The following is a 16971-nucleotide window of genomic DNA, read 5'->3' on the forward strand; positions in this document are numbered from 1 at the left end:
TGAGGCTGTACAGCTCCTTTCACTGAGGACTAGTTTAGATGACGACATTTCCATCCTGATGTTGTCAGGGTACTGGAAATTGCCTCTCTTTTTGGTCCCCTTTGCAAGGCAGTGAAACTGATGGTTATTTAGCTTAGTACTTGAAGAATTAAAGTTTGAAAGCACTTAGAGGCTTTACTGTGATGTCAGTCACATCTCCAGTTTACCTTCCTTAATGGTAATGTGCTTTGTGCTTTATGTTGTATAATTGCTAAGAATGTTACACTTCAAATGTTTCATTTACACTCTCACTTTATCAGTGCATGAGTAATCTCAACTAATAGATGGTGTTAAAGAATTGGAGACAACCTTCAACAAAAATGATAAATGATAGAGGCAGACTTCACCTGTATTGAAGTAGTACTCTGAGTTTTCATGGTCATTTTTTACTTCATCATTTTTTTTACAAATTCATAAAATTGGTACAAGTTCATTAAGAAAAAAATTAGAGGAAACGATGACAAAAAATAAATATAAACCTTGAATTTATAGTCATCTAAAAAATCTTAAGATTTTGACCTGAAGTCAGGGTGTGAGCCAGGGTTCAGGCATGGTTGCAACTTTTTCTAAATTGGCATTATTTCAGTTTGGCCATTATAATTCGAACCATATATTTTCACTTCAGTTCACTTGGGAAACAAATTCATTGCCTGTTTTTTTTTTTTTTTTTTTTTTTTTTTTTGTTGTTGTTGTTGTTGTTGTCTTGGCACAGTTTGCAAATGAAAATACACTGGTCTTGCACTTGAAAATCTCTAAAGTACATACACCCTGTCTTAGTGACTTTTTCTGTGCTAGGAAGAGAAATGTTTTAATTAATGCCTTTTCAAAAGCCCATAAGGACCTACAGTGAAAAAGGGATATGGTCTCAAGCAGTAATATAGAAACATGGGGCAGAGAATTCTTGCTAAATATTTTTGGACTGGATAACCAAATTGTATTTATTCTGGAATATTTCAGGGACTGTCTAATGTGCTGATCTGATCACAGAGCCTGACAGGGTTTTCTCTGAGACTAAGGAGGTTCAGTAAGGCCAGAAAGGGACAACTGTAATTTCCTTCTTGGAAAAGAAAGAAGAAAAGCAAGGGCTGGGCAATTGGAGAGCAGATAAGTTATTACCAATTCTTAAGAAAGTATTAAAATAAAAATTTCTTCAAACAATCTGCAAGAATTTAGTAGAGAGCAAAGATGAGGGTAGCATTCAATACTGTTTTGTCAAATACGAGTAATGCCAAACCTAACTGGTTTCTTGATACAACACACATGCAGACATTTTAGAGAAGAAGGAAGCAAGATACAGCATTCCTTCTGATAATATTTCACATAACTTTCTCAGAAACAACCTGAAGAAGTATTCACATTTGGATTATAATGTAGAACTGTATGCTTAGGGTAGTTCATTCTAAGTTGTCCAGTGCGGAATGGGAAAAGTGACATCAAGTGGGATTCTGCTGTGATCTGATTCTGGTGTTTATTTGTGATGAGCCAAGGTTATTGCATATGTAGCACCACTGAACTAAGAGTGTGCAAACATGTTGTAGGACAGAATTGCAGTCAGTACAGAAGATGGGAGAATCTGAAATAATTGGCTGGAAAGTTACAATTCCACCATTCTGTGGTTGGCAAATAAAACATTCTTCTCTGAGGAAGATGTAAGTATCTGCAGGAAAACGAAAAAGAAAAAAAACTGTAGGGGGAAATGAGTTTCAGAAAGGTTTCCAAGCGAAAACCTTGGTAAGAATATCCAGAAAATGAGGTGGAATTATAATGGATTCTGGCAAAGATGCCTGCATAATGCTATCAACAAAAAGATCTGTAAGGTGGGAGAACTGAGCCTTCTGTTCTGCCATGTAGGATCTGGGGCTCCACTTTTTAATGAGAGTGCGAGGCAGCTGGAGGTGCAGAGGGGAGCACTGAAACTGGGAGCAGAAGTGGTGAGAAAATACTAGAATCCCCATGGTAGTTTGAAGTTGAGAGGATTGAATGGAAGCTTCAAATTCATGAAGAGCTCCTGCAGCGGAGAAGAGTGTTATTTTTTTCACAGATATAGACAGGAAAAGAAGCAATTGGATTAAATGTCAGCATGGAGATTTAATTTAGATTTTACAAAAGACCTTTCTGGCCCAGGAGCTGTCAGGCAATCCAGACTTCTGGAGTGGCTGTGGAACCCCCATCACTGGGGCCTTGCTTGGAAACTTTTATATCTGCTGGAAAAATCTTAATCACGCTGCAACTTGCCGTGGTGTAGGACCAATGCACAGAGGTGGACAAACTGATCTCATCTGGTACCGCTTATACCCAGTTTCCTTTATTAGATCATATTTACTATCTTTAAGGAAATCTGAATTGCTATAGGAGCAGCCAAAAACTTTATTTCATTGCTGGGAATTGTAAGCTTGACGTGTGTTGTCTAAGGTAAATAACTGAAGCCATTTTTAACAGTTGTGATAATAGTGGATGATATTAATGATGCCTCATTTCAAAAACAGTGGCTTAATAAAATGAATAGGAGGTACTCAATTCTTCTGAAAACCTTTTGATATAAGGTAGCTTCATACTCTGTCTATTCCACTTATAAACATGACACTTTATACTGAAGTACTGCGCTGTCGGTATTAATAATTCTTTAGAGGATGTTTTAAAAAGCATTTCTTTATGTGACATCACTGTAAATGAAAGAGTTCCAAAGAGTAGTTTGCATAATATGGTACTTGAATCTCACTTTCATTTTCTGAAATAATTAATTTAAACACATATTCTAATATATTCATTTATAAATAACTGTCCTTGGGCAAATTCAGTAGAATGTCTTATGTGGAAACATTTTAACATTTATAATTAGTGGATCTAGTTCTCTTTTCCTTTGTACACAGAATTAGTTTGCTGAATAAGTATTTTTAGAAACTTTCTGTGAATTGAAAATGGCTCTGCTGGCTATTAGCAAAATAATAACGGTTTGCTGAAAGGATTTTCTAAGCCTATTTGATTAAGAAGAATACAGTCCTGGAGTTAGCAAGGCCTGCAAAAAGACTTAAGTCTTGACGAACCTTTAAAATGATTATGGTTACAGAACTACGTAAATGCACAACATGAATTCATGGGATTAGGTCTTGTTTAGTGCTTCTTAGATCTGAAAGCAGTGAATTGTGGTATAGAATTGAATTTTGAGCTTACTATTGATTCTTCAAACCCAAAAAATCTTCATATGCTAAACTGATCCTTAGAGAAAATACCTGAAGGGTGGATCAGAACTTCACTGTAATGTGAGGCTCCAGCCATAAACTGTCTGCAAATGAGCATAAACCAGTGTGCCATTTCCATTGTAATACACAGCTTTGTATACTCACAGTCTTATAGAGATGGGAATTGTCTTCCAGAACGAGAAAGATCCTTAACCTAAAGTCACAGCAGATTCACGTTTTGCTCTTTGCTTCCTAATGTGCGGTACATAAAAAGTCTGTTCTTGGATCTAGCAACAAAATGACCTTTTCTGGGCTCGTCTTTTTTTCTCTTTTTTGATTTGTTCAAGGGAAATTACAGACAACTGGTATTTGGTTTCCAAAAAGGATACATAAAAACTTGACCTTTTGGAACAGTTATTTTTTGGGATGTGTACACTGTATTTTAAGTATGTCTTAGCTATTGTTTGCTAGACTATGTCTAGTTTAAATAACCCTTCATTTTATTCAGTGCAATGCTAGGATGAGAAGTATAACTCCTCTCCTCTCCTTTTTTTTTTTTTTTTTTTTTCTCAAGACAGACATTGCACACACCTGAAAGCACTTTTTCTTCAGACAATTTTGAAAGAAAGTGGCTTGGAATACGCCCTGATATCTTAGTAACTTTTCTGTAGAGTCTATTTTGCAGTGCAAATAGCATGTTAGTCTACGGCCGTCTTTTTAATATCTCATTTCCTACCTGAATGCACTCTTGGGTCAGAGCACTTCCACTTAGCAGGCTGGGAAATGAGGCACAGGGAAGGCAAGTGGCCAGGGTTATTTAGGAAGTTCATGGTGAAAAGAGTGAGTGAATCTAGACTGTAAAACTACTACAGTTGTCATGAACATGGTTATTCCTGCTTCTTGATTTCCAGTGGTATCCTTTATTAGCTTCCTAAAGTCACCATATGTGCTGCAATAATGGAATGGTGAGTTTATTTCACTTCAAAAGTAAAATAGTTTAATGACTGTGACCCACTGTTCTGGTGAAATCAGCTGATTTGGAAATTAACCAGGTAAATCATTCAACATGTAAATGAGAAATTCCTTTCCTTTCCTGCTACGTAAATACCTCATTTAATCTGAAGAGATTTGTACCACCAGTAGTTACAATAAGAAAAGTTACAGAGAAAGCACTCTTTGTCCAAATTAAAGCTAATAATCAGAGCCACGTTGAATTATCACTGTGTACAATTCAGTCTGAAAATGATAATTTAGGAATTTTGAGGATAATCAAATTCTGTTGCTAACTAGTATGCCCATAGTCCAGTCAGATTTGTGTGTTCATTAAACCCACTTAGACTGCTTCTGCTGATTAGATATGGCAATAAAATACCTCAGGAATATGACTGACTGAATTGCATGGCTCATAGAGAATGTCTGCTTTTGCAGGACTGCCCCTTAACATCTTCTTACCCCAGAAGTTTGTCAAATGCAATGCAGCCATAAATTAATTAATGCAACTAGCATTGATGTTTTGATATTTTTTTATATTGTCATCAGTTTGCCTTGAAATCTCACCTAGTAGAGGGCATTTTAATGCTTTTGTTGTAGCTTTGTAGCTATTTGGCGTTATTTGCATCAGTGTTTGAAAGCACAGAAGCAGACAAAGAGGAGTCAGAGCTGAGTGATGAGTAAGCAGAATAGGAATTTCAGATTAGATAATTGGAAAAACAGTGTCACTAACAAGCTGCCAAGAAAGATTGTAGAATCACTGTTCTTCAAGATTTTGAATACTCGTCTTTCCAGAGTAACTCATGATTTGTTATAATGCTGCTAGTAATTATGCTTCAAAGGAAAAAAGAAAACTAAAATCTAGGATGTGAAGGATGCAAACCTAGGTACAACTGTGCTATTGCTAAAATTATAGCTACCCTTTCATCTGCTTCAGAAGGATCTTTGAAAAGGCTTTTCTATTCATCTGCTTATGGCAAAAATGGTCTCCTCTTCAGTTATCCCAATCTATCAGTCTCTCAAGAATGTCTGTTACTGTCCAGCAAAGAGAAAGTACACCTGTCTTAGTTCCTACCATCTAATGCTTTTTTTCAAATTAGGACTTGTAGAAGAGCATAGAAAGGGCAGTGCTTATTATTTTGAATGCAAGTCTAAAAGTAATCAAACAAAATACATTCAAATGAGACATTTCTTCTTAAGAAGAACTTCACAAGTAATGCATCTTCTCACAAAAGATTCTTTGGAACATTTTCATTCTCTTCAAAATGGATTTATCAGAGAAGTTCTGATCAACAGGAAAGCATAATTATATACCCAGGCAAATATTTCCCTGTGACATATTTCTGGATGGTCATAGTATATTGTCCTGTCCTGTCCTGTCCTGTCCTATCCTATCCTATCCTATCCTATCCCATCCCATCCCATCCCATCCCATCCATCATGTTCTTGAATTACATGAGTTTTGAGTTAGAAATCGGTGAAGTGATTTATACTATCATATCTTGTTGTTCCTCACTGATGACATATACTATTTTATACTTGAGATAAGCTCTTTAACAGGATATGAATTAACTTTTAAAATAATACTCTGAAAGTGTTGGAAAAGAAATTGGAGATATCTAGAAACCAAATCTCATCAATATTCTTGGACTTTAAAGTTATGGTAAAGCTTGAAATCAGTCTCATAGTCAGTCAGGTAGAGGCTCACTGTATTTATCAGTCCCATGCTGAGACATTCAGGTTTGGATTTTTCCATAATTTTAAGTGAGTATTTGGGCATATTCTTAAATCTGAATATTCTAAATTAAATTTGTGATAAAATGTTCAAGTATTATATGATAATAATGTCCATCTATTCTTTGTCTCCAAATGAATATTTTCCAGCTACTGAAGAACCATATTTTTTGGGGGGGAGGGGTTTGCATGATTTTTAAGGACAGTAATATTTTGAATATTTATATACATACACAAAAACCATGTAGTTCCAATTTCTGCTATCCCATGTTTATTATTCCTTATCTGTGATGTATTCTGTGTGGTTTTTTTCATCTTTGACTGCCAAAAAACAGATAAGGATGAGTTCCTTCATACTTTATATAGCACCCATGTGTAAATAAAACCATGGAGGATTTCTCTGTTTCCTGCTCTATCAGGTGAATGACAGGAATCTCCCCATACCTGTATGGGCTATGTAAAACTAGCTGTGGCTGGAGTGTGGGTTGTCACACCTGACTGCCACCTGTGGTAGCATACCTATACTCACACAATTTTCTTTAACTGGAACTTTTTGTTTGTCCCACTCCTGATACATGAACAGCTGCAAATGGTGCAAGTCTGTGTCCTTTTCTAACCACAAAGCTGATTTTAAACATCCTAATATCTTACTGCTTTTCTCCTTGTTCCCCCTTATTTTTTACTTTTCCTCTGCACCTCCTGCACTAGGAGCTTTAAAATGCTGAGCAAAAAGAAGCAGTATTTTGAATACAGCACCTTTTTTTTCATGTGCAACTGCTCAGCTGCCAAACTCAACAGCACTTGATGGGTAGCTGAACATATTAAAATTTTCATTCTTGTTTACAGAACTAATTAAGAATCTTCATAGTATTAATCATCATAGTTCTATTCATACATGAGAGAGTATCAAAATTTCAGCTACTGCCTTGTGAATGAGAATGCTTTACTGAACAAATGGCTAAAAAAGCAGAGGTGAAGAAAACTTCTAACCTTAAAAAAATAGGAGCATATAAAATACTCATTCCTTTATGTTCTGTATCAACTATGTCTTTTAAATAAACATTTGTGCATTTGTAGCATACATTATTCTGCTCAATTAACTACTTTTTCCAAGCAGTTCTATTTGTTTAAAATGATGTTGGGCTTCCCATTAAAAAGTATGCATTTGCATTTGCCAATAGCTCTGTAGGCATACTGTACAGTAATGAGGTCCATATGGTAGGACTGCTCTAATAACATTGTTTTCTTTCATTTTTGTTATTTTAGGAAGAAAATGAGCTAAATACAGTAATTTTATCATTTATCAACTCAGTATTTTTACACTTTAAATTTTTTTGTGGTGTTTATCATCAAGTTGCTGGTGAGACTTGGGAGCCATAGTAGTTCTTTCTGTCTGTAAATAGAGAAGGGTACTGGTTTTGGTACAAATTGGTCCTGATGCAAAGCAGAAACCATCAGCTTAATTTTTAAATGGAAGGCTAAAAAAATAATTTTTAACCATCTAGACATTCAAGGCTTTCCTTTATTCTTCACTCACAGACGTCTCAGTTATCCCCTTGGTATGATGTACTGGGACCCCCTTGGTGTGGTTGCCTACTGAAAAATTCAGAGCATGGCTACAAAAAAAAGGCCTTGGGTATGAGTTAGCAGAATACTCGACTGTTTTGATTTTAATGGTCTGTGTGCTTCTTTAGATTTCTAAAGACAATGTTAAAAATGCAAGTTGAGAAAAAAATAGATGAAAGGTATTACAAAACAAAGTTGTTGTTGTGTCATAGACCTTAAATCAAGGGTGTTTATTAGTAAGCTGCCAGAAATATTTGTATACCCTTTACTATTTCAAAGGGTTTTATGAGCAGTGCGCCACAGTGCAAGTGTCATTAACATTCAAATGCCAGGTTCTAACGTTTTAAGCTTTCCAGATAAACAATAAGGAGAAAAACACAAAGAAAATGAAACTGAGAAATTTTCTAATAAAACATTTTTGTAAGTGTTTTGTCTTCTCAAGATGCTGTGACATCCTGTTCAGTTGAAGGAGCACACGACTTTAATTGCATGACTCATTCACTTTAAATATTTAATAATGGTTTTATTAGTTGCACTGAACCAGTGGAGTAAGATTTGTAATATCTACTGCTGGTCATCATTTTTATTCATCATGGTTTAATAAGCATTATAATTACAGATTGAGGAAGAAATATGAGTTAGCTTTGTAGTTTTGCTTGGGACTTCTGTGCACACTGGTATGATTGGAAGGGATTAAGCAAGCTGTGTGAGTGTAACTCATCATACTCACATATAGTGATGCAGTCTTTCCAATACTAACACTTTATTCTTCATATTTAAGTAACGGCAGGAACAACGCTGTATAAAATGATGAGTCCTGACACTATTAGCTCCATCTGGTTTAGTAGTAAAGTATGAAAATTTGTAGGCCAAGTGGGCTTTTTCTTGGCAGGTGTTCTGATGTATGCTTTATGAGTGAAATTAGACTTCAACTATTTATACCAACCATTTCCCATATCTGTTTCCAGCTTGCACAAATAGCAAAGTTATTTTGAATGAATAGCCAGCTAGGGGAGCTTTCATTTGGAGATTTCATCAGAGCTCAAGCTGAAAGAATGTTGGTTGACAACATAAACTCTCCAGTCCTCCATAAACGCTCAGTCCTCAAGTAAATACTGATGATGATCATTTGGTATAAATTTCTCCCTTTAATATTAAAAATATGATATGAGTATTTGCATGCTATTTGCATTCTTATGTTGTAACGGGAGGTATAGTAGGGAAGCCTAATATTTGGTGCACTTTTTAATGTTTTGTTAAAACATCATTTTTTCCCCATCAGCAACTTATGCGGGAGCGACAGCAGATGGCCAGCCGCCCCTTTGCTTCTGTCGATGTAGCACTGGAAGTAGGAGCTGAGCAAACAGACTTTCTACGAGGGCCATTAGAGGTAGGAACAGTGGTGCTGACAAGGGACCATTGTGATTTGCATATTTATATTGCTAGTCTCATCTGCATCTGCTTTTGAAACCAAGCAGTGTCTGATTACCTGGAGCTGACAAGTCTCAGCTACATATGTTATGCCATTTTCAAGGTGCATAGTTTTAATAGCATGACATGAGCTGTAACAAAAGCCACTGGAGAATCTATTAGCCTCGGCTGGAGTGACAGTCAGCTCACCTGGCGCTCCTTCCGTGATGGATATGAGCTGGAGGAATGCAAGACACAGGAGGAAACAAACCTCATGCTCAGTCCTTTGAGTACACAGTCCCCCCTAGTTAACACCTATCCTAATTAGTAGAGATTGCAGCAAACAAACAGATAAATAAATAAAGCAGCTGTGAGTAGCATTTCAGTGTTTTATATGTACAGATTTAAAGAACACTGAGTATATTGCTTATTGTCATTTGTAGGTAATGGCTACATTACTGCATTCTTTTATTGTAATTGCAGACCATTGAAAAAGAAAGAATAATATGCATGGCAATGTAATATTGCAATAGTGTAATAATGCATGAAATGGATTCTAGAAGTTTCAGTTGAAAATAGAAGGAGAATTACAATATGTGGATAATAATGAATATCTAATCTAAGTTGGTCTTTTGGTAGATGCTAATCCTCTATCCTCCTTTACTTTTATTTACAATATTGTGTTTACAGTTATTACTTCATCTTATTTATGGTGGGACCTGAGAATGAGGTGTGATAGCTCTGAAATCTTTCAAGATTGTACTTTTCTTTTCATTGCTGCCAATTCCTCTTAAATTCAAAGCTTTTCTTACTTTTCTCAATAGCCTCTTTCAATTGAAGATTAAATATACTCTATCAAATCTCTGAGGTTCATAGAGAAGTGAGCAATGTGAAAAACAGATTCATAGCAAAAAAAAAAAAAGTATCAACTCCTGAGTACTTATCAAATTGGGGTTCTCTGTCCGTCTACTGTACAGGAAGCAATCAGAATTATTCTTGCTGATATATTTTAAATACCTGGATTAGATAGTGCATAAAAATGCCATATCTCTTTGGAGAAGCTTTGTTATTTTGGACAAAAAACTTGTCCCCATCATTCACCATACTTCTGTCTCCTGTTATCTTGGAGCAGAATATCTCTCCATCTCCCAGACTGAGGACAAAATACACTGTAGGTAAAAGTTAACTTTTTGGAATGCGTTTTCACTGTTTCGATGCTGACATCTGAGAACATTTTCTCTGTTGTCTTTTCTGAGGGAGTCAATGAGTGGGAGCTGTGGCATCCAAACTAATTCTGTACATACTGATTATTTAATTAAACTTTAGAAGTAAACATCACAAGTTAATTGCCATGTTTTCTTCTCTAGTATCTTCTAAATAGTGCTAAAAGAAGGAGATACTAAAATATTTTAGTTTTATTTTACAGTTTTTGTTAGCTATTTCTTCCTAGACTAAGCATTTTTCTAGTAATTGCTTAGTTTTCAGTAAATATAGGGTTGCTTTTTGTAACTAATTAATATATGGTTATGTACAGAATAGAGGCCATTCAGGATATCCTTGAAATTACAACATGGTGATCTGTATCAAAACAAAACATTGTGCTGAGCATTAAATGAATGTGATTCAGAATATTGATTGGCTTTTCAAGTATATACTTCAAGAAAGTGCTATACTGAGCTTCTAATCCAGGTCTATCCGTAATTTGCAAATGGACACCAGAAGCTGCAGTTGCCATTCTGTTTTTTAATCTCAGATCTTGTTTGGGCTGAAGAGAATTTGGATCACACATGTATTTTCAGGATACAGTGCTTAAGCAAAAGACATACAATAACTATAACTTAGAGTTGTTTTTATAATCCTTTGATATCTGGTGTCCATTGAGATTATTTGAAGTTAGATGTCTTTCAGCAAAAATGAGCAATATTCAGTAACTCCTTTCTGCATGTTCCCCTGGCATTGTGGAGGTATGACATACCAGGGTTTCCAGTTTTAATCAAGGGCACTGTGGCTCCTCACATCATTTCTTTGACGTTGTGTGTTACTCACCAATTCTTTGGACTTTATTAATACATTTTTATTGACACTGTGCTTTCAGTCACACTGTACTGATTCACGGGTCCTTTGATCACAGCACAATGTCATTGAAGTATTGCACACATCTGGCTTATGCGACACTGGTTTTGTACAGCTGGTCTTCTACATTAATACTGATTGTCTGTTACATGTCAATATTCATAGGACTGCCTACATGGTAATTTCATTTGGCTACTTTGGCTAGCTCTTCTTATTTATTTCCTTTTTTTTTCCTGAATGTCTAGGGCTATTGTTTTACTATAGAGTTTTATTTTGCAGTAGGAAGGTACGTTTTGACCAGTGTTTGGAAACTGTATTCTAAAAAAACTTAATAAAATTATACTGCACTTAAAATATACCTACTTTAGATACTTATATTACAACTGATAGTATTTGGGTCAACTTTGAGTTATCTGCAATTTGCAACAGATTAAAATAAAATCTTGAAGACTACAGAGGAGCACTGAAATTTTGTTATTTTGGGCTCTCTTTCTACTCTGGAGTCTCAAGGAGCCAGCCTATCTTTCCTAATGTTTTGCCAACAAAGTGACAGTATCCTTATAATAACACCTTCAAAAAACAAAACAAAACAAAACAAAACAAAACCTCATATTCCCTCTGTTTCCTGCTGAGTGGGTTTTCAGGCTCTGGCAATAGCCTTTGCTCTTCCAAATTTAACTAACATTATTCATCCATTCTTTACCTCTTCAGGCTGCCTTTCTGTGCAACTGTTTTATAATGTGACATTAACAAGTCTTGTGTTGTCATCCATTTTGTCATGTTGCTCTTGTATCAACACTTAAATATCTTATTGTCAGCTTCAACTTAGCACAGAAGAAATCAAACTTAGATTTTCCCTTGCCCTCCTTCACTTGTAGCATCACATGAACCACATAAGCTAAAAATATTTATATTACAGTAGTATCTTAATTCTAAATATATGAAGCAGATATATGAAGCAGTACTTCTTGTTGTGGCTTGGTATTTATGATACTAATCTTGTGCCCTAATTTGGAGAAAAAAAAAAAAAAGGTCTGTTTTGCCCATGACAGCCCCAGTCTGCATCTTAAACTATTTTAACTGGGATGCAATTTCCCTACTTACCCTATAGTTACACCAGTTGAGGAGAGGCAAAGGAGTCAGGTGGACAGAGAGCCTCCATATTACAAGAGGAGAAGAGGAAGGGAGGAGTATAGTGAAGTGGCTGATATCCAAGGGGGGTAAAGAAAAAAAGGAATTCCTAAGGTCCCACTGCTCGCAGTTTCAGGTAGTACAGGCTGTTAAAGAACAGAGAAAGAAAACATCAAAAGCTCTCTGTTCAGAGTTTGATAATATTGTGATATTTTGTGATACCACCATATTTTTTTCCAGTACTTTTCAGTACCAAAATCATAAAAAATTAAAGTAGCATCTTACATCAATAGACATGATACGTATTTCCACGCAGTGCCCTCAGTGTTAAAACATTTCTTATTTCTTTCATTTCTTTTTCTCTGGACATGGCTGCTTTTTGCTCTTCAGTATATCATTTAGGCTGACTTCATATTCCACTCCTCCTGTAAGGAACATTTTTATTTTTCTTCTCAAATATAAATCACTTTTGAAGATTTCCTTCCACTGTGCTGCTGCCAGTCATTTTAGTTAATCTGTACGTTAAGTGAAAATATTTTTTTTTCCTGTCCTGTTTTCCCTAACTTCTGGCTACTTTTCAGCTCTTTCACAGCGCCTATATTATTCTGAAACAGGAACAGATTCGTTCATCAAGCCTGTGAGATAAGGTAGACACTACTGTAAATTCTAGTGTACCACTATGCTAAGTCTCTGAAAAGCAGCATTTACTGTGCTACATCTGCTGGAGTAAAGACAGTTACATTGCTGTCTGCATAGGGACCAAGTGCAGATTTGGTCATTTGATCATACATTTGATATCTATGCAGTATGACTGGGATTATATATATTTTTTTTCAAATCAATGTTCTTTATGAGTTATTTCTGCAGAAAAAAACATGTGGTTGTGGTAATCCTTTCAATCTTTTTTTTTTTTTTTTTTTCATCAAGTTACTGTGTTTCTTGTAGAATGGTCACAGCTGCTAGATTGATCTCTACTTTAGAAAAGGTAAGATAATTGCAAGGATTTGGGAATTCAGATAAAATCTGGCCTTTCTCTAGTAAGCAGCAAGAAATATTTATGGTACGTTAAATGAGTTTTGAATTTCAGGCAATTCTGAAAACTATAAACAAAGCTCATCTGAGTCTCCTATGGAGATATTCAAGACCTTTCTGGATGCCTACCTGTGCAACCATCTGTAGGGAACCTGCTTTAGCGGGGGGTTGGCTACAGGTCCTTTCCAATCCCTGCAATTCTCTGATTCTGTGATTCTTTCACATTTATTTGAGTTACAGAATTGGAAGTTATGCACCAACACAAGTAGCTATCATTATGCCAAGAATGGCTATTGGAAATCAGAGTGACTTATTAAAACGCATTAAAGTCCTGTACCAGAGTTTTGTGGGATTTGGGTAATTGAAGCTTATACTAATAAGACGTATTGCTGGTTTCACCAGCCAATAAATTGTCAGGACTTTTTAGCTTGCTTTATAAATAAATCCAGTTAAGTTCTGTTTGTTTTCTTGTTTAATTTAAATAATTCAATGAGTAATCTTTGAAACTGCAACCTAAGCATACTTCACTATTTTGTACAAAATGAAACTAGTCGTATGCTTTGTCAGCATTCAGCTCTCATTGTGTTGTTGACATAATGTCTAAGATCAAGGAACAGACTCTTACCAATTCAGATTGCCATCGATATTCTCAGTTCCCAGTTTTAGACTCAGTATAAATTAAGCCCCATTGTAAGAGAGTAATAACTTACTGAAGACAGTGATGAAATTGTCCTTAGAATGGTCATTCTGTTTTCACTGAACATAAAGGCACTGCATATTTGGCAAGAGGTGATATCAAAGACCATTATACTTGCATTTTTTGTTTGTTTAAAAAGTCATGCTATATAATTCATGAAGTTTCAAATGTTGTTCATACAACCTGATTGGAGAGCTGAACTTTAAGAACTTCAAAGAACATACTAATTATATAATATTATGTTATTAATTTTGTATAAAATATTAACAGATCTGGTTATTTTGTTTACAACGTGATAACTGGAAGCTATCCCACACTATCTTTTCAGTAAAGTAGACATTCTCCTGGATAGGGAAGGATAGTTTTGCTGTCCTGTTTCTACCTGTATGATTAGTGCTGGAGAAGGTGCAGTATCAAGTATAGATGCAGCTTGTGAGCCAGTTCAACAGCAATCATACATAACAAATTGCAGGTTGTTCTGACTGATTCCAGGGCCTACAAAAGCCATAGGTGGACTCAGGGGAGTGTAAATGTCATTTAGAGACATCTACCCTGTTACTTCTTTTTGTCATCATTCAGAAACTAAAGGTTCATTGTTTCTTTTGTAACTTAGAATACTTTGGATATGCATATGCAAAGCTGTTGTTATTTGAGCTCTCATTTAATTCTCATTTTCTTTTTATCTCAGTAATGTTTTTATTTTACCCTGTATTAATTCCAAGTCTGTGTCATCCATATGATGTGTCTCTAAGTCGAGCTCTGCTTGGTATTGGAAAGACCTTGCCTAAGTACTGTGTCCAGTCTGAGTCACTGCAACAGAGGAGAACCTAGATCAGAACAATGTGAGCAGTCAGAGCCAAGGGAATTGGGTAGACTATTGAAAGGAGACAAAATAATAACCTTCGAATATGCAAAGTGTTAGTAGCAATCAGGAGAGCAATAACCTTTTCGTTGTGTGCACTGTAGGCAGCAAAGGTGTGATGGACTTAAATTGTATTGGAGAAGGTTTAGGCTTAATAACGGGAAAATCTTCTCATAATAAGACGGAATCGCTGGAAGCGGTTGCCTGGAGAGGTTATGTAATTTCTTTTATCATTTTTTAGAACAGGGTGGACGAACAGTTCTCAGAAATGATGTATGGTTACATTTGCTACTCTCCTCTCAGCTCTGCCTTTATTACGAACCTGATTGCCACCCGGCTCTTCCTTCTGCAAAATCTCTGAACGTTTTCCATTTCTGTTTTTTGAAGACCTTAATTGCCTTCATTGCACTGTTAGTTTTCTGTTAGTGAATGATTCTGACCCTTCCCTTCACTTTTGCAGTTACCTTCATTGATCCACATCCTCAGTTTTCTTCCAAGATCAGGCACTGTTAAGTTTCTCCGTGACTGTGTGTTTGCTTAATGTGATCTCCAACTCATTCTGGAACTGCTGTAACTTTTCTCATTGAAGTCTGTATTCATGATATAATTATCTTTTATCTTAACCACAACATTACCATTTTTATAGCCTTTCAAAATCCATACATCCTAAACTAGTAGATCTCAAAGAAATGTAGTCCGATGATACACCCGATGCTGGAGAAAAGAGTCTATATTGGATCTCAATTTCTTTTTTTTTTTTTTCCTGTGTTACTCAAGGGTTATACTAAATTTGCTGAACAGTGTTTGAAGAAGTCCATTGTCTCGTGCTACATTTTGACCTTGTCTCACTGCATTCTCCTCTGCTCATTCCCTCAGTTCTATTTATCTGAAAATTTTTCTTTTCCCTGAACTATTGAGTTACTTTAAATCCTACCTTCAAATCTTTCTCTTCTCCTTTAAAAGGATTCTTGAAGATTCTTCTATGATACCATATGAAGGCATTATTAAGATATTTTATACTATAAATATTCTATGTTAATTGTTTACATTAAAAATGTTGACATTTGGCAGAATCCTTTAATGATTTTTTGTAGAATTCTAGATTGGTTCTGGAATGTATGCAGTCTCTAAACTTACAGAAAACACATTTTTAACATCTGAATTCTCCTATTTGATTACTTATTTCTGTTGAGTCAATTTACATTCACTGATGAGGCATTGTAAGAATGTGTTGAATGTGATGGATACGAGATTTGTGTACTTCCAAGCTGGTCTCCTGATATTTCATGCTAACATGTCCTGATGGTAAAGGCCCTGCTGATTCACCTTCGTGAATCCAGTTACTTTAGTAAAACTGCTTTTACTCGGGTTGTTGTTGTTTTTTGTTTTTTTTTAAAATAAATATATATCCTTCAACTTCACAGAATGCATTTTGCCTATGTACCACGTAATCAGATAACTATAGAAATTGCTTGGATAGAAATATATTGTTTGTTTCTAACAAAATTGCCAACAATTTTTTTGCTCAATTGGAACAATTAGCAGGATTTTTGGCTGACTGGCTAAATGTAGGTGTTTTGGTGATATTGGCATGCTGTGAATAGAAATTGTTAAATTACTGTATTACGCATAGTTGCAAATTGAAAGTATCAAAATACTCATTCTGATTGTTTTCAAGCAGAAGTGCATAGATGTGTCTGTAAATGTTATGAAAAATGACACTTTACATGCCCTATTTTTTACATTAATAATCTTTTTTCATAAGGTAGAATGGTAGAAAAATCAGTGAATGCAAAACAATAAATATGTGTGCTGCTCTAGGATTACCTTTTAGCAAGGTTTCTTGGGGAATCTCACCCTTGGATAACAAATCTACAACAATGTAGTTTTTCTAAAATTGTTTAAATCAAACTTACCAAACTTAGGAAATAGCTGTACTACCAGGATAACCAAGGAGCACATATGTGTAAGTATTTCATGGTTTATTTGTGTGGGCCTGTCTGTACACCCCATTTTCACATGCCATTCCCTGCCAGGCTGCTCTTTCTAGTTATGTACATTTTTCAGAGCTACAGAGAATGTTCTTTCCATCTCAGTATCTAACTTTGGTTTTGCCTGCTTGCTTTGTGCATCATGGCTCTTGGATTTCCAGTTGCACAGGGGCTTAATATGAAGAAGGCTGGGAGATGTTCCTGTTCAGGTAGACTGTGACACACTCCTGGATTTTGTAGAGGTTGAAGCTCAGCTCTTTCCTTGCC

General features: G+C 35.6%; 1 protein-coding gene across 15 annotated transcripts in view; it reads left to right on the top strand.

Moving 5' to 3' along the window:
• ATRNL1 (attractin like 1) overlaps positions 1 to 16971 on the top strand; it is a 419950-nt gene that overhangs the window by 295828 nt on the left and 107151 nt on the right. For 7 of the 15 annotated variants that reach the window (XR_003075754.3, XR_001467269.4, XR_001467268.4 and 4 more), the window contains one exon: positions 8791 to 8898. The exons of 5 other annotated variants lie outside the window; for them this stretch is intronic. Coding sequence is in view for 5 of the 10 variants with exons in the window: in XM_421777.8 (XP_421777.4) it covers positions 8791 to 8898 (108 nt within the window). In the remaining 5 variants the exon portion in view is untranslated. Of the gene's footprint in view, positions 1 to 8790; positions 8899 to 13049; positions 13108 to 16971 lie in introns of those variants that run through there. 3 more of the 15 variants (XR_006939609.1, XM_040702499.2, XM_046943130.1) reach the window with 3 other exon arrangements.

The sequence above is a fragment of the Gallus gallus genome, chromosome 6 (assembly GCF_016699485.2).
Source record: "Gallus gallus isolate bGalGal1 chromosome 6, bGalGal1.mat.broiler.GRCg7b, whole genome shotgun sequence".
In the NCBI taxonomy this organism is placed as follows: Eukaryota; Metazoa; Chordata; class Aves; order Galliformes; family Phasianidae; genus Gallus; species Gallus gallus.